Source organism: Alnus glutinosa, chromosome 3, assembly GCF_958979055.1.
Source record: "Alnus glutinosa chromosome 3, dhAlnGlut1.1, whole genome shotgun sequence".
NCBI lineage: Eukaryota > Viridiplantae > Streptophyta > Magnoliopsida > Fagales > Betulaceae > Alnus > Alnus glutinosa.
In genome coordinates, this window is record NC_084888.1 from 10,933,658 (window position 1) to 10,958,943 (window position 25,286).

Genomic DNA, 25,286 nt, shown 5'->3' on the forward strand with positions numbered 1-25,286 from the left:
TTACCAATACCCAAGAAAGACTTACGGAGAACACGTCAAAATAGAACATTCATATGCTCATGTTTTCCTTTGTCAAAACTCTTTCGCTTTGTTAGATAGACATCAAGAGTAACAGAAATCGAAAAGTACAGACTCATAAGTCAAATATCTTTAACCATTTGGAAAATGAGATAAATATAACTTTCCACGTTCTTTTTCCTTTTTTTAGGTGATATCTCATTTTTGGCAATTCTTTTCCCTGATCAATTGAGAAAATGTTAGCGTGAAGTGTCTCTCTTTTGATGAGAACAAGCTCAAAAATTATTATTCCAAACTATTTGATTTTTAAGGAGTTCTTAAGAGTAAGAGTAGATTACACAAAACAACATCATATCTGAGAATAATTTTCCTCAGTTTTATGATTACTATTACAACTTTTGCATAATTTCCATGGTAATAAACGAGTAATGTAGTTTTAGACATTTTGCAGAGGTAAAAGGAACCCCATAGGCCCATATCTTCATGAAATGAGGGCGATGCCTTGGAGAATCAATGCATCAGCAAGAACTTGATTAGCAGCCTCAGATGGGTGGACGCTATCCCAAAACACATACTGAGTTGCATTAGGACAAGTTCCTGGTGACTTCGGATTGCACAATAATGATGTTGTCTCTACTGTTCCAGTGCCACAACAGCCTCTTCTTGCTTCCACAAAACCTACCAAAAGATAACAGCAAAAGATGATTACTGTTCGACGCATGAAATAGTCCAAGTATTTATTCACCATAGGAGGCTTTCGTAATTAGTTGGAAAAACATGTTTCTTACCATATTTTGATGGAGAATGAATAACATCATAGAGAGGCTTGAAAATATCAAAGATAACAATCTTAAGACCAGGAAGTTGCTTTTGGAGATTTGTTGCAGCAGAGTTGATCTTCCTATTAAACCCTTGGGCATCAGTATTGAACCTAGAGACGCACCCATTCTCCTTAAATCCAAATAAGGTGATTGCTAGAGGAAGGCAACCCAATGGAGGGAGTGAAGTCACCCCAAGTTTCCTCGCTCCCAAGCCATACAAGTCCTGTTTTCAATTATAGCAACCAACTCGATCTTTACTCAACTATTAGCTACTAAATATAGCACTTGAAGCACAATTTTGTTGTCGACTTTTTTAAGTGCATTTGGTGCAAAAGTTAAAATTTTGGAGAAAATACACTTTGGCCCCATATATAAAGTGGCAAGTCATTTTTAGATAGGCCACTAAACAACCATTTGTAATACTTAATTTCCTCAAACTATCCGTTTTTTCATAGGTACACTTGCAAAGTTTTTATTTGAAAAGTTAAAAGTACATTTCAACTAAAGATCAAAAGTTGAGAAATGCTATAACTCTTTCTAGTGTCTTTTTGGAGTCTTTTTATGCTGACATGACATCCTGTTTTTAATAAAAAAATTAAAAATTACAGCTTGATTTTTCTCTCCTGTTTTTATTAAAAAATACAAGGTGTTATGTCAGCATAGAAGAACACTAGAATAAACTCTAACATTTTTCTAAAAAGTTTAGTGGGGGCGGGGCGTGGTGTAGTGGATCACCCCCCTAGATTTTTCATCTATTCTAATGTCCAATACTATCAGAGGGGTCAAGTCCAAAAAAATTTTAAGTAGAGGGTATAAAGTAGTACAAATGGTGGTTTGGGGAGAGTATAAATGAGGTGTTACTTGGAGAAAATAAAAGTATTTTTCCCTAAAATTTTAGTAAAAACAAGGATATACCTTCACAAAGCTTGAGAATACGCCAACAAGGTACGAGCCATACTGATCGGGAGTGTAGACCTTGTTGATAAAAGGATTAACATAGTAATTCTGTAGAAAGTCGCTATTACCGGCACTCAAAATATATATGGAATCCTTGATGATGGATGCCGCTTTCTTACTACCAGCCACCTTTGTTAGCTTAGTCTGGTATTCCTTATAGTACTCCAGCTGCTGAGACAATGGAATTGCATGCTGCAGCCACAATATCGAGTTCATTTGTTTCATGAAATCAAACCTTATATATAATAAATAAATCAACGGTTATATATATCTAAATGGAGATTCAAAATGCATGAGACAAAATTCTTTACATTAAGGATTGCCGCTTTCTCATCGTACCCCGATGCAGCAGAAGCAAAGTTGGCTCCAATTAGAAGGTTCTTCCCTGATGCCTGTGGGCTAAGATATGCTGGAGCATATGTCTTGAAACCCAGAGTTTCAGCTGCAAAAAGTAAATTTTGAGTAAGGATTAAGCTTTTATATATATATATATATATATATGAAACAATCATAAACTCTAAGGGGTTGGCTCGAGTGGTTAGTCACTTGATCTTTTTTAAGTGCAAACTATTTTTTGAGGCTACATCCTGTAAGAACTAATAATTATTTAAAGAGAGATAAAAGAAAGAGATGAAATATAGATTTTAGGTGATTTGTCCTATGGCCTACGCTTGTGAGTGAAAGTCCGAACTTTACCCAACATGTGTGGAGGTGCCTCTTTCCATGGTCTCTTGAAGATCTAGTTGGGGCGAAGCCCCAAAAACCCCGGTAATCCAAAAAAAATAAAAATAAAAATAAAAATAAAAATAAAAATAAAGAAAAAAAGCCATCACCTTTATTAATTAGACAATCCGAGCTACTTAATTATCGGATGTACTAAGTAATAATCCCTGTGCAGGCATCCTAGTATTGATGCATTCCTAGCTTGTTTACTCACCAGTTATATCGGTGGCTAGTTTGCCATTGCAAAACCTCCCAGTGGGTTGATGATTGATAAAGTCCCTCCCATATGGAGGATAGTTAGCCTTGAAAATAGTAGCGAGATAGTCATTGTTCCCCACATCCACTGCAGAGTCACCAAACGTTATGATTCCTGGTACAAGTGCAGTTGAGTCTTGCCCATTTCCAAATCTTAATAAAGCAAATGAAAATATCAAAAGCAGTGCTCTTCTGGAGAAGATATTCATCTTATACAAGACGTTGGCACTTTCAGGGTTTGAGCAGGGAGTTAGATCTTATATGGAAGACTAAAACGACCCAATTCAAGTTGGTCTTGAAGAAAGAAGATGGAAGTTGAGTTGAGTACGGCCATTAAAGAGAGTCCTCTTTAGGTGGTTACATGCATTATGCATTGAAAGCACACGCATATCTATTTTTTTGATAGATCGATGTGACCAGCTTGCGAAATTACGTTTGATATTATTTTGCGTAATTTGCTTGTGATCTTGTGTACGTGTGTGCGTGTGATTTTTCTTCTTGCTGAAAAATTAAAGAGCAAAAATAAGAGTAAATTTAATTATGCACATTATTAATTACTAAGGTAGGGCAAGGTAGTTGGGAGGATAGTCGGTGTTGGCTTAATGAGTTGAGTACACGAGAAAGTTGCACGTGCTTGAGTTATTTCGGTGGTTGCATTCCCAGCTGACCAGTCCCGATCATATGGCATGGATAGCCTGATTATGAGGGTCTGTAAATGACATGAAACTAGGTAATATTGGTAACATGTTGAGTATCAATAACCATTAATTCCAATAACATGTTAGCAAAATTTAACCTCATGATCAGTACTGGAGGAAGATATGTATATACGGGAAATCAAAGAGAATCAATCAGTATCAAGTCTCAAGATCAATGGTCTGGAATTGAAATAGTTGTAGATCAAAACTTGGCCACATTTTCATTCATCAAAAAAAAATAACAGAAAAAAAACTTGGCCACATTGGTAATTAAGTTGCAGAGTTTGAAAGAAGAGTAAAAATCATTTGTGATGTTTTTACAGGTCTACACATCCTACGGCCAAAGGAGTCTTGGAGCTAATAGACATTTACAATGCATATATATATATAGTAAAACTAAAAGATTAACTACAATAAATCGCTTATAATGTTATTTTTAGCTAAGGTTGCCGTTAACGGTTTATATTTCATAAATCATGTTTGGATGGAAGAAATTCCTGCATGTATTTACAAAATTGTTTTGATAGTGCAGAAGTATTTAAAAAAAAAAAAAAATCTTAATTCTAATTCTAATATTTAGGTTATCAATAAAGGTAACTTATTATCTTTAAATTATTACAATCTTAAAGTCTTAATGAAATGCTACTGCAAAACTCCTTTGGCCGTATGATGGAGACTCATAACACAGGTGCAGAGTATTTAAGTTGGATTTTCCAAACCATGGTGGCAGATGGTCTAAATAAGATCAGGATCCTGTCAAATTATTTGTTCGAATTTATTCGGATAGGTGATTGTGAGAGATCGATCACTTATAGAATCAATTTGACTGAATAATTAAGTGGTTAGGTAGCTCAATTTTTATTTGGTCAGGTGAGTTCCATAAATATTCTTTTATATATAATTATCTGTTCAAATTCTTTCAAATTCGAACAAATAGTTTGAGAAGATCGTAATAATCTAAATAATGTAATTTTCAGGTCAGTTCCTGGTTGTTGAAAGAAGTATAAGTGTTGAAAAAAAAGAAAGGAAAAAAAAAAAAGAAAAAAAAGAAAGAAGAGAAATCTTAAATATGACTGGCACAAAACTTCATTCATTTGCCTTTATATTATTCATGCAAACAAAAAGTTAAAGCTAAGGCGGAATGTGTTAGTTGCACAATATTTGTACAACAAAATATATTGGTGAGATTTATGCATGTGGGTCTCACATACATGAATTTCACCAATATGTTTTATTATGTAAATATTGTGCAAAACTCATTTTTCAAGACCTATTCTTATCCTATATATGGTTGGACTCACATGCATGAATTTCACCAAAATATTTTATTTTGCAAATATTGTACACCATTATATATATTGTGCAAAAATCAATTTTCAGCACCTATTCTTATCCGCTGGTTATGGGGTCCAATAACCTAACTTCAAGTCCCAAAACGCTTTAATAAATGAAATTAATTAATGCATGTCGCCACCGCCGCTCATTGGCATGGGCTCACTCTCAATATTATGGTAAACTGATCCAAATTGACATTTTTTTTTTTTTTTTTCTTTTAAAATGAAAGGGACATTTCTATAGTCTGTTTTTACTTTGTTGAATTTAATTGTGTATATTATATTATTATTTTTTGAATAATTTAACAAAATATTTACCACGTGACGTTATATATATACCGTTAAATTTATGAAATAAAATGCAATGAAATAATTTATTTTTATTTCACTTCAAATAAAAAGGATCCTATTCCGCCGCATCTCCTTAAGAGTTTCTTACAATTTTAAATAAATTATTTGTAGATTTTAAAACTATGAAAATTCAGGCCCTTTTTTGCTTCCAACTGCTTGAATAATGCAATTTATTAAAAAAATAGCATACTGATCAATTATTTGTGCGTTTTACCAATTAGGCCCCCAACTCAGAGACTTTTTACACATTCCAGATTCAGATGGGCAGAGACAGGTTAATTAGTGCAGGGTGGTTCTTATAGTAAACAATGGAATGGTTTATAACAACTACACATGCAAAGTAAAATTTATTCAAGTAAATTTGAAGTGTTTTATTATTCCCGAAACAACAGAAATACTTTTATTTTTTATTTTTTATTTTTTTTTAAGGCATACAAACCCATGCATTTCCCATTGAATTTATTTTTCATATTAATTTTAACTGAATATATTGGGAATTTCAACACCAATAACAGCATATATAAATGCATCTGCCTGTGGCTGGCCAGAATCTTACCCTAGCTAGAAAAAAGTTCTAATGCTCCAAAAATTAGATAATTATATTTATCGAATTTGGAGTGTTACTCGCAATGTTATATTATTAGAAATCTTATAGTTGGAAATTAGCTGAATTTATTACGCTATACTAATAATCAGAGTATACTAAAGCGGAATAAATTGATATAAGATTTCTAATAATAAATTTTTAAAACAGAATCAAGTATCATCAATTATAGACCCAGAGCCTCCAAACAGACAATGACTAATCCAACCTACCAAAATAAGTCATTGATCACTTGGCATCTCTATCCTAATGAACTTCTCACTCTACCTTCCGGAGAAATGCTAATTTGCAAAACACCAAGGTGAGTGGAAGAGAAATAATAGTGTAAGTCTACAACTTGATAAACAAATTATTACCAAACCTATTACGCATCGAACCTTAGTTGACAGTACATAACCTTGGAATACGAGACGTGAGTTTTCACAAATACAATGTATATTGTCTCCGTTATTATGCCATTAAAATGAAGTTTATTTTAAAGAAGTGATGAAACTTAATTTTGGTAACAATTACTGATATTTTAATGCAGGAAAATCATGCTATATATTTATATATTCATTTAATCATAGCAATCCTCCATATCGTCTATCCAAGCCCTTAACCCCTTCTTGGTAGGTTTGGCATTGTTCCAAGGGACCTATAGACAACACTGGTCCCTCGGATATTGCCGCATATGGCCGTCATATACTAGCAGCCTGACTAAGCTCAATTTCGGGTGCCCATGTTACTAGTAAAGCCGTAATCGTGACTCTATTCATATGTGGTGCGCCTGTCACAAAACAATCATTGGATCCAAAGCCAAACATTAAAAAAAAAAAAAAAAAACTTTGTGACCATAGGTTCAAGCCAGTATAATAATAAGCTCATGGCCGTAATACCGCATATACCAATGTACCATATCATACGATGCAAATATGATTAATTTACTTTAAGAAAATCATATATACGCATTTATTCATTTGAAACAGTTTAATGTGCGATATGTCAGATAACAAGAGTCCCAACCAATATATGTTGTTAGTTTATTGGCTACATTCTGTTAACAAAATCACTAACATATTAGGATATTACTGAAATAGGAACGCCGTAATTCAGAGAATTTTCCAGAGTTAATTCAGAGTATTTTCTCCAATATGGAAATGGCCTAATTTGACAAGTTCAGTGTCACAAGTATCAAGAAAGGCAATTTCCGGATGTCAAAGAATATTCTGACGTTCTTACAGATCAGTAAGGCAGTTTCCATTGTGATCGTCTAGAAGGCCAGAGGAAGCGTTTGGACGCCTACCAGTGTTCGAAGAAGTGTTCGAACACCTTAGCAGACACCAATCATAAAGAGCACCTGTTCGCACAGATGTCCGGATAGCCCGGCGAACACCTAGACCCAAGAGCTCCTGTTCGATGAGGAGTCCAAATAGCAAACTAAAGGCTACAAACGGTGAAGACAGCATGCAACCGTCCGGACGCTAGGGCTATACCATCCGGACATGCTACTGAAGACTTCTGAAAAAAAGCGTGTTATTTGAAGTCCGTTGCTGCTTGACGTCCAAACGTCCACTTACTCAATTTGGACGCTGCCTGGTGAAATTTGTATCAGTGTTGATTTAGGGTTTCTGAAGTCTATTTAAATGGGCTTTTAGGCTATTGTTTTGTAAGAATTCAGTATTGAATTCTAGTGTGCTAAGAGAAGGTGTTTAGGCAGAGATTGTGATATTTGCTAGCTCTCTTAGAGTTTTTATTTGTGTGATTTGATCAACCATTGACGTCTAGTTTATGGAGGAGCTTTAAGTTAAATGAATTCATTGAAAAACCATTCAGACAAGAGGTCTGGTTGGGAGACGCTCACGTATATGTATGTGTTAGAGTTCAAGGTATAACTACTACATAAGGGGTGTGTGAGTATGACTGCTTTGTAACTAGTTATTTCTTCTGTTAGTGGATTTTCTGGATTTCCTAGATTTGGTTGCCCCGGAGTGATTTTTCTCTTGGATAAGAGTTTCTACTTCGTCGCCAAAATATCTGTCTCATTTACTTTTTCACATTTATATTTTAGTGAATTGTTGATCTCTCACACACACACACACACACACACACTTAAATTAAGAGTCAATTTATATTTTTCATACGTAAAAACCCTAACAACACACTAGGTACTCTAATATATAATTAAAACCATAACTAATCATTTCTGGTCACTATCGAATGTTCGGTATCGAGGTCGAGCGTTCGACCAATAAGGGTCGAACATTCGATAAAATACAATGAACGTTTGATAGGTACCAGAATGCATGAAAATCTCAAAACTCATACTCAGACCACATTCAATGCTAACCAATGCTCATAATAACTATATAAAAACATGTTAAGCAATATCAACGTGAGAGGTCATGAAAAATGAGAGCTAGTTTTTCAACTTTTAGAAAACTATTCCTTTTAAGAGAAATAAATTATTAAATTATCATGGTATGCTTAAGGCTCATAAAAAAATGGTAAATCATATGGAGAGAATACCAAAAACATGAAAAATGAGTTTAAGGTTCAAGGTTTCTTGAGGTTATGCCTTTAGTTGCAATCGTTTGACTAGCTTCTTTCCAGACGTTACTCATGTCTGGCCTTTGGATTGCAACCGGTAGTTTGCATGACATAGCTATCTCCACAGCTTTAGTTTCAAGGCAGAACTGGTGTTGAATTCTCCTTCTAACCTTGGATCAACAATGTTATGAATATCCCCATGCACGTTCAATCAATCAAATATGTGATTGTGTTTCACAGGGCCTCTTATTATTGTAGGTTGGCCAGTGATCAGCTCAAACAAAATTATCCCAAGGCTATAGACAAGGCATTTTTTGGGTGAAGATTCCATATGCTTGAAATTTGTATGTAAAAAGAAAAAAAAAGAAAAAAAAAGTGATTAGATTGATGTATAGATGAAGCCCAAAGGTTGATTTAATGCATATTTATTACTTCCATTATATCCTAGTTGAGCTTAGTGAGATAATGACTAGTTGCTTGAAGCTTAAGTAATAGCTATTGGTATCCTGGTTAGGTGTGTACAAGAGGTGTGATTAAGAGATTATAACCGCAACCGCAACCGCAACCGCAACCGCTTTAAGTGATTATTATTTTTAAGCAACCGCAATCGCAAACCGACAATTATGCAACTATTAAAGGCCAATAAGCAACCGATAACCGCTTGTCGAGTAATAAGCCCTTCGTGCATTTTTTTAGTTTTTTGGGATTTCTTTGGGCATTTTTTAAGGACTTATTTTAGATTGTTTTGGGCATCTTTTAAACTTACTGTAGTTTCTAAAAGACAATAAAGCTTTTTACATAGTAAGCAAAATCTTTAATTTTTTTTTTTTGTTTTTTTTTTTTGTTTTTTTTAAAAAAACCCCTATAGTGACACACTTTCATAAATCATAGATTTCATATGCGGGAAGCTTGGAAGGCCATAGCTCTCGTTAGGGGTGTATATGCGAATGCGTATGCAATTATTTGTAATATCTTCACCGCAAAATGCGGTTATCACTTTTACATATCCGCATCTGTGCCATTTTTTACTATTCGCATTTGCGCGGTTATTGAGGTTATTATCTGCTATCCGCAAATAGTTAATGAACCTATTTTAAACGCTTTTAAAAATTATTTTGATCGATTTTTATTTTTTGGGGCTTGTTTTGAAAATATAATGCCAACACTAAAAATATGTAGAACCGAGAAAGAAACGGGATGGTGGATATGACCTCAAAATATTCATAGTAATCAATGCTCACCAGAAATACCCTTATGTTTTTTTTTTTTTTTTAATTTTTTTTTTTATCCATGATTCAATGAGCATAACAATCAAGCTAGCAAACATAAAAAAACGTAAATTACAAATCTAACATAAAAAATAATAATAATATTACAAATTCGTAACATAAAAAACATAAATTGTCTAAATATAACATATTCATAAGTGGATGTTGATGTCATTATGTTATATTGAATATATCAACTATAATATATAATAAAAATTTGTGTGTGTATATATATAAAGGGTATGTGGATGCAGTTTCCGCATCCGTATACCCTAAAACCGCTACTCACATACAAAATTATATACCATAGGCTTACTATTGCTAGCTCGAGCTCTTGATTTCGTGATCGCTGTCCTGTTGTCCGAGACTACTCTAACTTGTCTCTGCAAATAACATTTACAGGTGGAATGATGAGTCCATGGTTCAGTAAGCAAATAAACTAGTGCTAGTGTTTGATGCCGAACATTTCATCATGCAGATAAAAGTATCACTGATGTAATTTTTTTTTTTTTAAAAAAAAAAAATTTACTTTTAGAAATCTTTTTTTAGAACATTTTACTGAAGGCATATCTTTAATAAACACTATCTCTTTATGTAAGACATCTTATGCATCTATGAATCTATATATAACTTTTATCATTAATACACATTAACTTTGTATAAAGTATATACATCCAAACATCACTAGTTCTATATAACTCTAGAGTAAGGCTATGCTTATCTTGCAAATCCCCTTTTGGCAAGGATTGGCCCATACATTCCATCTCTTCGGAACCCTATAGGCATTCATAAAAATACTAGTATAAGGATAGCTTCCTTACCTCGATCGCTTAAACTCCATTTTTGTTCTCACTGTTGCGTTTCATCCTATTGTTGTGATCGATCCTGTGAATATCCTCTCGAATTCTTTACACAATACCTACAATTGTCACATAATTTTCTTAATTAAAAGGGTCCCATCTGAAAACCCTAGCTTCATGCCTAAACCCCAAAAATTTGCACTCTACCCTAGAATTGTTCAAACATTGTTCGAACGGGAAACACACTTAGAACAATCATTGACCCTGTTTGGACGATACCTTTCGAACCATTGGAACCCACCGTTTGAACGAAAATGTCACAAATTTTCTTCTCCAAAATCTTCCTCTAATTAACCAAGCTCCCATTTTTCACCTTCTCCACCTTATAGAATACCACGTCTACACCATAACGTCCTCCTATCACCATTTCCAACTCTAAAACCATACTTCGAAGGAGTCGTAACCTGTAAGACACAAAAAGATGTTCTAGATTTTAATAATACTCAAACATGATATTTTATTCATTAGGATTATGCTTAAATAGGAGACAACTAGGTCATAAGACATAACCATTAGGTCTAGCCGTCATTTACATCATGCAGGAACTCTAGCTGCCGTTTACATCATGCAGGAACCCTAGAGTAATAACAGCTACATGTTACAAGGCTAGGTTTAGCCGTCATTGACTTAGACCCTACTGAGAAAGAATACTCACGAATAGCCTAGGGTTGGCAATTCGGGTCGGCGGGTCGGGTTCGTGTCGACCCGACTGACCCGATTACATAATCGGGTTCAACACGAACCCGACCCGATTATTAATCGGGTTGGATTATGGAACCCGAACACGACCCACTTCCAAATCGTGTTACCCGTACACGACCCGGTAAACACGAACAACCCAAAATTTTCCACAATCTCTGCAAGAAGGCACCGAAACCAGAAGAGAAGCAACGATCGGTAGCTCAACCGAAAAACAAGAGAACTGAAAGAAAAAAAAAAAAATTCACATTCGGCCATTATGGGTAAGACTGTAAGAGGAACAACCCAAAGAAATTTCTAAGCAAAACAGGAAAAAACCCCTTCAAGGCTTCAACCCATTCGGTTCCCCAACTGAAAACAAGAAAAAACCCCAAAAATTTCTCCACCCATTCAGCCATTCTCAACCCACAACAAAGGACCAACCATGAACCACCTTAAATAGTTAAATCATAGTTACAACTCACAACAATTTGAACCCAAAATCAACAACTCCAAAGAACTAGAAACCGAAAATCACAAAGAACCCACAGCAATTTGAACCCAAAATCAACAAACTGTGAACTGAATTACCGAAGTCACCGAACTGTGAGTCTGAAGGGCCTGAAAGGCTGACCGGCTGAAGCACAAACCGTGACTGTGAGGCGCCGTGGCTGTGTGTGACTCTGGGAGGCGTCGTCACCGTCATGGGCTCGTGGACGTGGTTGCGTGAACGGCGGGTGACCGACTGATTCGGAGTCTCGGAGAGTCGAACTGAACGAACGAAGGAAAGTGAAAAATGAAAGTGTGCGGCGCTACTGAGTACTCTAGGTTTCATCTTTCATATTTTTTTTTTTTTTTTTTTTTTAGCCGGGTTATAATCGTGTTGGCGGGTCAACCCGCGGGTTGACCTGCCAACACGATTATAATCGGGTCGTAATCGGGTCGACCCGATTACGACCCGAACCCGATTATAATATACCCAAACCCGGTTTTTTCGTGTCGTGTTCGTGCCGGGTTCGCGGGTCGTGTCAAAAATTGCCAACCCTAGAATAGCCTATAACCTTATTTGGAATATATTTTCCTTATTAGACTAGGAAATAAATAGAGATTTAATCCTTATTAGTTTTTACTTGATCCCCAAGGAACGAATGCATCATCCCCCTCCCGTAACAACGCCATTGTCCTCAAGGCGGAAAATGTTGCAGGATGTATTCTTTGTCATCGTCATCTCCCATGACCACACCTCCATTATCATCTTCTCCCATCAATATATTTTTTCCTGAACAAAAGCCAAACAAAAGCTCTATTCTTTATCTCTCTTGCACCACAATGAACACAAGTGACTCCCATAGGCGTGGAGGTGCGACGTGAGTTGATGACGGCGCATTTGGAAGAATGGGTCTGGTGCTTTCTAAATTTGCAGCTGAGGTGGGCTAATCTGCGGTCGGTCGACGGTGGTTTGGTGGGACGCCGATGTGGATAGATTTTTGTTGCTTCAACAGCTCTTTTCTTCCTCTTTTTCTTTTTTGTGACGGTTGCAACCGGTGGGGTAAGTGTTATGGGCAAGGACTGGCTTGCTGGAGAGGGGCGTGGTGGAGACAAACTTTAAATTTTTCTCATATGCTCCTCCATCTTTTTGGTGAATTTTTTATTCCACCCGCGAGGAATTTTGACTGCATCTTTTCTAGCCTTCCTTGTTGCTCTGCACTTAAGAAAATTTGGAAAGACATGGTGATGGGCATAGATCGGTAATTGTTGTAGAAAACAATCAACCTTGATCTGATACCACTTGATGTGAACCAAATAGCACAAGAACTAAGGGAAAAGGATATGGGCTACTTCGAGTGAGCTGTGACCTCCAAGACACCAAAAGATGTTATAGGTTTTGATAATACTCAAGCATGATATTTTGTTCATTAGGATTATGCTTAAACAGGATATGGCTAGGTCATAAGAAATAACCATTAGGTCTAGCCGTCATTTACATCATACAGGAACCTAGTCGCTGGTTACATCATGCAAGAACCCTATAGGAATAATAGCTACATGTTACAAGACTAGGTTTAGCCATCATTGACTTAGACCCTAATGAGAAAGAATACTCACGAATAGCCTATAACCTTATTTTGAATATATTTTCCTTATTAGACTAAGAAATAAAGGCTGTAAATAAATGGAGATTTACTCCTTATTAGTTTCTACTTGATCCCCAAGTAACGAATGCATCACATAAATCTTGAAATAGTATATCCATGTACCATAAATCATTTGAAACTTTAAGAACTAAAGAGAATAGTATTATGATCTTACCCATGAAGCTTGCTCTATGCCTTTTTGCTTCAAGCATAGTCCCTTCTCTTCTTCACCTCTCAAATTTCTCAAATTTCCTTTCCTGTCTCTCTTTCTTTCTCTCTAGTTGGTGGCTAATCTGTGGGTTTGAAGTTTAGGGTGCAGAAATGGAACCCTAACCTCCAACATCCCCCCCCCCCCCCCCCCCCCAAAAAAAAAAAAAAAAAAAAAAAATTATAGCTCAAAACGTGGCCTTTTTCACGTTCCAAATTGCAAAAACTGTCCTACGATTTTTCAAACCATCCTAATGGTTTTCGAATTGTCCTAGCAATTTTTAAAATCTTCCTAACGGTAACTGCAGACAGCATTGCGAAGTGCCTGGTAAAACAGGTATAACTTTTGCTACAAGTCTCAAAATCGTGCGTGTGATCCCAATCTGAAACATTATTTTTGAAATTCACGTCGTGGTCACTATTTCAAGCTTGGTGAGTGTCGTTTTAAGGCTCAAAATTCATTTTCTTCTTCTTTTAAGACAGTGCTTCCAGTGTTTTCATGCCCTTTAGGAAACTACCTTAACTTTTGCACCTTAATTGCTCTAATAATCATTTTCCTAATGACCATTTATTTCCACCGAATTTATCATCATTACACCAAGTTTAAAGTTTTTAGTTTATGATTTTGAAGCGGGGTATTACAACATTAGACATAAAAACCTAATTATGACAAACCATATTATACACTTAACCATAATTATTACATTTTGCCCTAAAACCATTTAAACCATTTGAAAACTATTAGGATGGTTTCGACATAGAAAGCATGTTTGATTTTTTTTTTTTCCCCACAAGTTCCCATTTTTTCACTCTCACTCGGCCCTTGGGTGGTCTAAAGTCCCAAAGGTACCATCTCTACTCAGCCTAACACTATTTAGGCCTCAAAGATCACAACTTTATCACTAAGACTTAAAGATTCTAGCTTTCCCCTTCCTTTCACATTTTCCCATTTAATAAATGACCTTAAGGTGTCCTGAAAGCCAAATCTTGTATATTTGTGCATTGATCTAGGTCTAAGATGAATGCTAACTTCCATAGTCTCAAACTTTAATTCGAAGAGCCTGGGTTTTTATTTAAAGAACCTAACTTTAACTTCTTCCCTTGTGATTTACGGCCAACACACACAAAAACACAAAATAACACTCTAATATAAAAACAAATCACAAGGGTTAGCTTGAATTCTCTTATCCCAAAGCTTAAAGCTTTATGTTCTTTAGTCCCCAAATCCAAGCAAAACTTCTCCTCTCTCTCTAGGGCTGCTGGGTGGCGAGCTAGGGTGCTATGCTAGGGTTCCTAGCTTTTAAATAGCACTTCCCCCATACGCATCTAAGCTTTTGGACGTATTACTGTCGCGTGCAAAGCTATGACCATACGTGCAGATGGTCTCCTTCAACCGTTGGGGCGATGTTCCAAAAATTCAGCTACCTCCTTCGCAGCATCGTCCAAGCGTTCTTTTGATTGTCCTCTTGTGCTAACGTGGCATTGCTAGACGTTATGCCGATAGTTTCGACCATTTTTCCTCATTCCAAAACTTCTAAGTGTTTCTAAAGCTAAGTCTCTAATTAGTCCCTAATTTTTGGTGTTCTCTTCTAATTTTTTTTTTTTTTGGAGCAACAATAGGAGAAAGGGGCCGGAGAAAGGTGTTCTCTTGTAAATTATTAATTCCTTTTTGGTGTTTTAGGCCATCATACGAATACTAAATCTTTTCCTTTGGTTATTGTTTTGGTTTTTAATAAATTATTCCCCAAAACTTGGGTTTTCCACGTGTTTTGGTGGGGTATTACAGCGGAGGTGCATTGACGTAATTCAATTTTCGACCAGTTGGCAGTTGCATAGTTTTGCTTTACTATCCAAGTGGCCTCTGGTGAGAAACTAATTAGTGTTCTCTTTCTTTCACCCTCAATCTCCACATATAAAAAAAATTCATAACCTTCTTAAAGGCTTTGTGTATCACAAGAAAAATAAGACCAGTTATGATTGGGTGCCATATCTCTTGTATGAATTGTAATGAGAATTAGTGAAGCAGAAGATAAAGAAAGAACTACCTCTTCGTCTTTTCCTTCTATATATAGCCAGAGTACCAGCCAGAGTACTAAAGATGAACAGAAGGATCAGGACTGCTATAGACGATGCAACAACAATCTCATTTTTCTTCTTTCTCTTGGTTGGAGCTGATTGATAAAGATCTGGATTGTCGCCGACTCTTGCATAATGTGCATCAAGGTAAGATGTCATAGTAAGTAAGTTATTAAAAGATAGATGATGCTGTCATCATGCAATCAGAATTACTATTGGAAATAAAGAGGAAATTTACACCACATAGAACAGATGAGTTGAAACTAGCTTTATTAAACAACTGGAGAAAATGAAACATTGGAAGTAGGAAGATAAGCTAACCTCAGGACAAATTTTCCATCCTTAGACTTTTGCACAAGAGCCTCAGGAACTGAACCCGTGATTTTGTTACCACTTAAATCACTGCAGAAATAGTGTTAAGCACATCACCTCAATTTCCTTCCCTAAAGGTCAAGTTCACAATACCTCCATCAAAACTCAAAAACTTACAGGGTGTTCAAATACGGCAGTTGTGTTAAAACTTCTGGAAATGGCCCAGTTAAGTCATTATATGACAAATCCCTGAAACAGAAAGAGTCGGCAAGCTTTTGGCTAAAGACATTTGTAGATGTTAAGCTAAAAAAATGTTTTCAGTTCTTTACAGCGTGATATTCCATTAGAAGAGTTGCATATAAATGTTACACTTTCTAAGTAAAAATTTCCTGATATCAAATCCCACATATACACTCTTCAAGCATTAAAACCTTCAGCAGTCTAAGATATCCCATCTGCCATGTTGAAGCATAAGATAAACCAGAAGCTAAGCCGAACACTCCAGCTCAGAGTGATCCTAATCTCCAGAGAATAGATAGAATAGATAAGGATAGAAGATAAACTATGATCATAGTTTATCAAGACGGTAATCATTATCTTAGGAAGTGTTTATCGATTGTAACTCTGTAACAAACACTACTGTAATTTAGTATAAATATTAATACAAACCAGTGAAACCACAAAATGTGGAAGTGAGAGGAATCAATTTACACTGCAATTGAGTGTTCTTATATGCCAAATATCAATCATAACAAATTAAGACTCACAAAGATTGCAGTGCTTTGAGATTGGAGAATGAAGTTGCAATCTCCCCTGCCAGTTTGCTTGAGCTCAAGTTTCTGCTTATAATTGTGAAAGAAGGAAAAGTTATTGCCACTGTTCCAAAGATAAGTTGCAATAAAAACAAGATCATTCTCATGCAATTCTTTTGCTTTCATTGCATATATATGAAAGGAGTCTCTTCCGTTGTGCCATTGTCAAGAATTATGCAACATATTTTCATATCAGTTAATATGAAGGTCCACTCAATAATGGGATCTCTCAGTGAAGGAAGATTTTCTTTTTCATTGAGTGAAATTTCACAGATGTGTGTAACAAGTTTTGATGTTTTGAAAGCATACTCACAATGAGATGATCCTCGGATGATTGTCGTTACTGCAGTTCAAACCCTCCCATGAGTAATCACTTGGGGCACATGGATCGCCTTGCCAGTTTCGAATCACGTTGTACAGTTCCTTGATTTCCATGATAGCTTCAACTGATAGAATTCGAAATACAAAATCATATGAAAAGTGACAAACTGACCATAATTCTTACAAGGAAAATAGAAAAGAGAAGAAAAGAAAGCGTACCATCAGCTATGGCCGTTGGCTTATTTGGGAGCTCTTGCAACTCAAAAATCTCAACGGCGTTTAGGATCGGAGGAAACTTAGTCATCCCAGCTGCATTGATTGAAAAATTAAGCCGGCTTCCACTAACTGGCGGATCATCCTGGACCACGGTGAGTGGGTTTAGATAATCAAGCTTAACAGATTCTCTCAGGTTGCGCTCGCCGTTCAAATTGATCGTGAATTCCCTCTGCTGACCGGCTCCGAGCTTCTCAATCTCAGCAAAGTGAAAGTAAAAATAACATTTAGAAAGAGAGTTTGGAGGAGACCAGACTAAGGCCAAGGGAATGCTACCGTTCGGCGTTCCGGCGGCAGTCCTCAACACCTCGGCCGGTAATTTATATGCGTTATCATTGCCTTGGGTGCTGAAAACGGTCGAATTGGTGGCGATTGGAATGCATCCTTCAATTAGCAAAGGCTCCCAGTAGCGATCATAGACGTCGCCTGGATACCTGCGAGATCCACTTCTAATGTCTTTGCCGACGTCGTATCGGCTAATGATTGCGAGTGCGCCGTCCTCCGTCCGATAAATGGAATTGTCCAAACGTCGTAGTTCCAGCGTTGAAATGAAGGGTATCCCATTGTTAGTGTTCACAAGGCACACATCTATGTAATCCGTCAAGGGAGTATAAATAATCTCGTAATAAACCGGATCAGATGAACTCACTGTTGCCCACCAATTAGGGCCAAGATGCAGGTCAAATTTTGGGGTCTGGTTTTTGCCATCGTAATTTCCGTACAGGAATTGAGCTCTGATCATATAATTATTGTATTTGACTTGCTCCGGTTTTAGGGCGTAACAATTCCTTGTTCCTTGCGGAAAACTTCTCAGGTTCTTGAACTGCTCTGTAATGTAGCCGGACCAATCAGGGGATACCGTCGCAACTATTCCAGTATTTACAAGCTCCTTGTCAGATTTGTAAGGAATGCCGGTTTCCTTGTCAATCGAGTCTTCATCGCTGCCACAGTCGATGCTCATGAAACCTTGAATTTTTCACAAACAAGGAAATCGAGAATTAATATGATCTCCTCATCGAAAATGATAAAAATTACATTTTTATTTTACTATTATCTTATAATATTAATTTAAGGAAAAATTGCACCGTTGGTCCATGTGGTATGCCATAATTATTTTTTACTCTCTATGGTTTAAAAAATTACTGGGAGGTTCTCGTGGTATACAATAATTACAAATCGATCCCTGACGTCAAATTCTGTTAAATTTTTTAACAGATTCCGTCAAATGCCACGTCAGCGATACGTGTCACCATCTTATGGCGACACGTGTCCATCTTAATAAAAAAATATAAATTTATTAAAAAATAAATAAAAATACTTTATTTTATTTAAAAAAAAAAATCAAAAAAAAATAAAAATGAACGGGTGGCCAAGCCACCCATTTGGGGGTGGCCTGGCTGCCCCCAGCCATTGGGGGTGGCCGCGCGCCACCCCCAGAGGCCGCAGGGGGTGGCGCGCGGCCACCCCCAGCCCCAGGGGGTGGCCTTCGGGCCACCCCTGGAAGATCTGGGGGTGGCGCGCAGCCACCCCAATGGCCTGGGGGTGGCCGCGCGGCCACCCCCAGTGGCTGGGGGCGGCCAGGCCACCCCCAAATGGGTGGCTTGGCCACCCGTTCATTTTTTTTTTTTTGATTTTTTTTTTTTTTAAAAAAAAGTATTTTTATTTATTTTTTAATAAATTTATATTTTTTTATTAAGATGGACACGTGTCGCCATAAGATGGTGACACGTGTCGCTGACGTGGCATTTGACGGAATCTGTTAAAAAATTTAACAGAATTTGAAGCCAGGGATCGATTTGTAATTATTGCATACCATAAGGATCTCCCAGTAATTTTTTAAACCACAGGGAGTAAAAAATAATTATGGAATACCACAGGGACCAACGGTGTAATTTTCCCTTAATTTAATAATCCTAGTAAAAAATACTATTTATAACATATTTTTATTCTACAACTAGTTTACTATGCTGTATGCCGAATCCTTAATTTATTTTTATTTTTATTTTTAAACAAAGAAAGATCCTTATCACATCAGTGTTTTTCCATTACTGAATTAAAAAAAAAAAAAGTATTGTTGCATTACTCTAAAATAATTATAATAATAATAATTCTAAAAATCAATTAAAACTGTCATTATTGGAGAATTATTATTATTATTATTATTTTGTCCAATGTTATTTGATGGCTGCTTGCTTAGCTTGTCTCTTCTTCATTTTTTTTTTTTTTTTAGAAATTTGCTGAGCCCAAAATATATATAACCAATTATGTCTCTTGATTGATCTACTGCACCTTTTTCTTCATATTTAGGAAAAACTATACTTTATCTTCTTCAAATTAGGGGTGAAAATGCGTGAGAATTATAATAGTATGTATATGCTATTTGCATTTAACTGCTATTCGTATATGTGGATATAAAAACCATTATCCGTATATGCGGATAACTGTTTTAAGATATACGGATGCGATTAATAACTGCATTCGTGTTCCCTTTATATATAATTTATATATTATATATATTTAATTAAATTAACTAAAATGACGTCGTTTTAGATATGATAAGTTTACCTTTAGGTTATGTTAGGTTTTTCTTACCATCATCTCAAAGTCATATCACTACATTTACTTTTTTTGGTAATCCAAATTTTGATTACTCTACAAGACAATGATCTTTAATGGTTAATAATCATGAATTATGTCACAAGTGAAATCCTAATTTATTTAAGCTTCTATATAGTAATAACCGCATTATTTAATCTTATATATAAATTTAGATAGTAATCCAAAACGCTCATTACCTTATATGCGGATAGCGGATAATAACCGCAATAAACGCACGAACGCAAATAAAAAATCACATAATGTGGATGCAAATACCTAAAAGTGATAACCACGAAAGGTTCATGTTTACCAGATTCCGGCGCTGGCGACCGTTGCCGGAGTCTGGCGGGTACAGGAATTTGGCGACGCTCGGATACCGTTGCCGGATTCCGGCCAAAACTATTGGCCGAATTTCGACAAATAGCCAAACTCCGGCCACATTTGCCGAAATCCGACCAATTCTGATTCTAGCAAATTTGGGAAGTACAACCAGATTCGCCGGAATCTGGCCAACCCAAATTCTGACCAAACAGGCCGGAATCCTACATAAATGGTTGCTGGTGATTTTTTGCTGTTGTGTTTTTTTCGTACGAGCCAAACGCCGGAAAATATTTTCAAGAGAATCATTTTTTCAGAAAAATGATTTTGTCGAAAATATTTTATGACGGAAAACATTTTACGTCGAAACAAACGGAGCATTTATACTTTGTGAGATGAATAACAACATGGGACTGAACAAGAATTCTAGAGTGAAAGTATAAATGAGAAATATATTAAGAGAGGGAGAATACATAATAGATAAGAAATATATTAAGATCGAAAATTAAGTCAATATATAAAATTTAGTTCATTCAATGTTAAGCAAATATAAGCAAAAGTAAAGACACAAAATAATTGTTTGTTAATATATTTTAATTTTCAATTTAATCACCTCTCAAAATGGAACCCAATGTTCTTTTACACTCCGAAAATTATTTATGACTGAATCTGTACTAAATTTCTGAGCTATTTCTCTTTTGATGTACAATATCAAAGAATCATTTAGAAACTTATTTTCAATTTTGTTGCGAAACCTAGTTTTAACAATATTCATGGCTGAAAATGCTCGTTAACTTATTATGTCTTGTTGCAGTAGAAATTGAAAGAGTAAGTACAAGTACAACAACTCAATAAATAAGTTGGTAGATAATTGATCTTAGAAAAAATTACATTTAAGCCCCTTAAACTACTAGCTGTTTTGGAAGTAGCCGCTCAAACTACCAACCCTTGGACTCTAGCCCCCAAACTACCAAAAAGTGTCAAAAAAAATTCATTTGTCGAAATATTCTTATAGTACCCTTGTCACGTGTTATTTTTTCAATTAAAAAATAATAAATTTTTGTAAAAAAATAAAAAATCAAAGAAAAAAAAAATATGGGTGTGGCCGGCCACCCCTATGGCCCTTGGGGGTGGTTCGACCACCCCAACGAAGCAAAATGAGGGTGGCTGAAACCACCCTCAAGAGCCTTGGGAGTGGGTTTGGCCACCCAAGACTGGTCTGTCTTGGGGTGGCCAAACCACCCCCAAGGGCCAAACCCTAACCTTTTTTTTTTTTTTTTTTTTTCTTTTTCTTTTTCTTCGGGTTGGCCGAACTACTCCCAAGGGCCATAGGGGTGGGTTCGGCCAGCTGGTCTGGGGGTGGCCTAAAAGAACCCCCTTCCCTCGCCGGAGACGAATATGTATATAAGTTTGTCTAAGAAGTGTAGCAATTTTTATCAAAGTAATTTAAAGCTACTAAGAAGAACAAAGGTGGGGAAAAAATAGAAAAAGAAGAAAGAAGAAGAAAAGCTGCAAGAAGCAATGCCGATGCGTTGCTGAAGAACTTCTTCACGTTGTTAAACGTTTTCCCCCGGCCCTCACATTTCTAATGAACTGCGAATCATATATACATATTATTGTGATTTTTCTAGATTACTGCAAACTTTTCTGAAAACAATGGTCTCCATGAATTAATACCCCAGGCAAGCATATATGCATGCATGTGATCGATAATAAGTACTTGACATGCACCAAAGAAAGATTGCAAAGAAAATATGTACGTTTTTACCTGGAATGTCAGCAGCAAGTTTTCTTCCAGCATGCTGATTTTTTCCTGCAGCTAGTTTTGAGTTGCCAAGAATATTAGCAATGGCAAAAGCAAAGAAGAGCCACGCTTTCCAGACCAAAACCAGTTCTGGTGCACCATCCTGCATGTTGGTTTTCATTCCTTATCAAATTTAATTAGTTCAGCTAGCTAGCTACTAATTAATTCTAAGGAGGATAATCAGTGGAACGTCAATGCAAGGAAGTGATCATCAGTGCTTAGCAACAATATTTATAGTATTAGGAGTACCCAAAAATACGTTTTTGCCACTAGCCAACCACTTCTACTACCTCAAATTGACTTAGAAGAGCAAAAAGGGACCTTATAGCTCTCTCTAAGGATAAACCAAACCTTAATTTTAGGGGAATTAATTATTATACTTCACTTTTTTTAAAAAATTTTATTACCTCCATTGTAATGTTTCCTTAAACTAAAAAAGAAAAAGAAAAAATTATAATTGACCCAGACTATTTGGGCCATTTCACTTAACCTTTCCATTAAATTTTTTCTTAAATTGACTGTACGAGATCCAAAATGACAATCATACTCTTGTATTATATTTAAAAAACTTCAAAATAAAATAAAAAAAATAAAATAAAAAAAAAAAAAAAAAAAACTAAAAATTCCTTCAAGGCAGGGAGGAGGAGACACAGGTGTGGGTCTTCATGGGAGCAGGCCTCGAGACAATTTGTTATTTTTTTTCTTTAACTTCAGGGCATTAATTTTGATATGGGCTAAAGTTTGTAATTAAGGTCAATCGCAACTTCTTCTTCCTTTATAGGGACATTACAATCGATGTGAAAGTTCAAGGATGTTAAGTCTAGTTTTCTCGATCTTAATTATATATAATATGTCGGTATGTTTTAATATTAAATGAATAAAGAAATGAAGTACTCATCATCACGATGGTAATTTGGTTATTCATTTTTTTTTAAAAAAAGGAATTTTATGGGTTAATGAGGAGGTGTAAAATGGGAACTAAAGTTCCGATTTTTATTTATTTTTCAAAAAAAAAAACTGTGAATTGATAAACATTGAGTTTATATTGATTTAAAATATTACTTGCTCCGTTTATTAATGTTTTTTTATTTTTTATTTTTTTTCTTAAAAAACTAATGTGAACGATAGGGCAAACGCATGACGTGAAAGGGTCAAAATACGAGAATTCGACGTGGCTTAATTTACATACGCTGAGATCCTACTACGAAACAAAATTGAATTGAGAAGATTTATAAGAATACTTGGGATTAAAGATACCTTTTAGCGATTGAAAAACCTAAAAAAAAATAAAAATAAAAAAAAATAAAAAATAAAAAAAATAAAAAAAATTAAAGTTTGGCAAACACCCTCGATGATCCGCCCTTTCATCGGCAGCTTGAGATACCGACACCTCCGACATTCCTTGAGGTGCAAACTTTCTGTTTATACCGAAGGCCAGGTGTAGCTAATTATGGTATTTAATTACGTATTAAATGGTATAATTAAGCATAATAATTGGTGGACAGTATGTATGAACTATGAAGGCACGGCATGCTGTAACTCTCACGAACCTTTGAATGAGATTTACGCAATCATTTTATTCACCTTCAAGTTGTTACCAATAAATAAATAATTTTTTTTTTTTTAAAAAAAAACCAGGCATAAAGGGTTCTTACCAAAAAGAATCTGGATATCACATATATATACACACACACGTAGTAAAGCACCCGCCACAAATAAAGTGGCCGCTAATAATTGATTATTAGCGGCCAAAAAAGCGGCCGCTAATAGTTGATTATTAGCGGCCACTTATGTGGCCGCTAATAATATTTAGCCTTTTTTTATGTTTTCAAAATAATATGTGCTAACTTTTTTCGTTTTTTTATTTTTTTAATGTTTTCAAAATTTTCATTTTTTTTGTTTGTTTTTATTTTAAATATATATTTTTCATTCTTAATTTTTTTTTCTTTAATTTTTTTAAAATAATAAAAAGTAAAGTTAATTTTTGGTTTTTCTATCAACAAAAAAAAAAATCGTTCTTTTTCCTTTTTTTTTTTCTTAGAAAAAAAAAAGATTAATAGAAAGCAAGTTTTTCTTTTTATTTTTTCGTTTGTTTTTTTTTAAAAAAAAAAAAATTTGTTTTCCAAAACTATTAGCGGCCGCTTTTTTGGCCGCTAATAATCAATTATTAGCGGCCACTTTATTTGTGGCCGCTAATAATATTTAGCCTTTTTTTATGTTTTCAAAATAATATGTGCTAACTTTTTTCGTTTTTTTTTTTTTTTAATGTTTTCAAAATTTTCATTTTTTTTGTTTGTTTTTATTTTAAATATATCTTTTTCATTCTTAATTTTTTTTTCTTTAATTTTTTTAAAATAATAAAAAGTAAAGTTAATTTTTGGTTTTTCTATCAACAAAAAAAAAAAAATCGTTCTTTTTCCTTTTTTTTTCTTAGAAAAAAAAAAGATTAATAGAAAGCAAGTTTTTCTTTTTATTTTTTCGTTTGTTTTTTTTTTTTAAAAAAAAATTGTTTTCCAAAACTATTAGCGGCCGCTCTTTTGGCCGCTAATAATCAATTATTAGCGGCCACTTTATTTGTGGCCGCTAATAGTTGATTATTAGCGGCCACTTATGTGGCCGCTAATAATATTTACCATTTTTGTTATGTTTTCAAAATAATATGTGCTAACTTTTTTCCTTTTATTTTTTTTTTATTTTTTTTAATGTTTTCAAATTTTCATTTTTTTTGTTTGTTTTTATTTTAAATATATATTTTTCATTCTTAATTTTTTTTTTCTTTAATTTTTTAAAAATAATAAAAAGTAAAGTTAATTTTTGGTTTTTCTATCAACAAAAAAAAAAAATCGTTCTTTTTCCTTTTAAAAAAAAAAAGAGATTAATAGAAAGCTAGTTTTTCTTTTTATTTTTTCGTTTCTTTTTTTTTTTTTTTTTTTTTTTTTTAATTGTTTTCTAGAACTATTAATCGATCAAACCTTCATTGTGTGAAGTCTGATCAGTCGACCTCTATCACGATCGATCAAATGATCTATCGATCCTATTGGTCTATCAAGATCGATCGAATAATCTATCGATCATATTAATCGATCACGATCGATCGGATGATTTATTGGTCATATTTATTGATCAGGATCGATCGGATGATCTATCGGTCCTATCGATAAATCACGATCGATTGGATGATCTATCATAATCGATCGGATGATCTATCGATCTTATGGATCTATCAAGATCAAGCGGATGATTTACCATGATTGATCGGATGATCTATCGATCTTATGGATCTATCAAGATCAAGCGGATGATTTACCATGATTGATCGGATGATCTATTGATC

General features: G+C 35.1%; 2 protein-coding genes across 3 annotated transcripts; both read right to left on the reverse strand.

Annotated features, from left to right (window-relative positions):
• Positions 1 to 276: 276 nt before the first annotated feature.
• Positions 277 to 3,114, reverse strand: LOC133864142 (GDSL esterase/lipase APG-like). The gene is made up of 5 exons (XM_062300379.1): positions 2,734 to 3,114; positions 2,108 to 2,238; positions 1,755 to 1,988; positions 807 to 1,062; positions 277 to 696 (listed from the first exon to the last, which is right to left on the reverse strand). Exons 1-5 carry the CDS (start codon positions 2,981 to 2,983, stop codon positions 500 to 502), a joined length of 1,068 nt encoding a protein of 355 aa, XP_062156363.1. The 5' UTR covers positions 2,984 to 3,114; the 3' UTR covers positions 277 to 499.
• A 6,481-nt stretch (positions 3,115 to 9,595) lies between these two features.
• LOC133864704 (senescence-induced receptor-like serine/threonine-protein kinase) lies at positions 9,596 to 22,178 on the reverse strand. 2 transcript variants are annotated; one of them, XM_062301111.1, is made up of 8 exons: positions 21,917 to 22,172; positions 17,179 to 18,198; positions 16,952 to 17,084; positions 16,594 to 16,665; positions 16,004 to 16,075; positions 15,836 to 15,916; positions 15,484 to 15,641; positions 9,596 to 9,941 (listed from the first exon to the last, which is right to left on the reverse strand). In XM_062301111.1, the coding sequence occupies exons 1-8, from the start codon at positions 22,071 to 22,073 to the stop codon at positions 9,931 to 9,933; spliced, it is 1,704 nt and encodes a 567-aa protein (XP_062157095.1). In that variant the 5' UTR covers positions 22,074 to 22,172; the 3' UTR covers positions 9,596 to 9,930. The 2 variants fall into 2 exon arrangements, with proteins under 2 accessions (XP_062157095.1, XP_062157096.1); XM_062301112.1 differs by lacking the exon at positions 9,596 to 9,941 and having other exon boundaries at positions 15,638 to 15,703; positions 21,917 to 22,178.
• Positions 22,179 to 25,286: the final 3,108 nt, after the last annotated feature.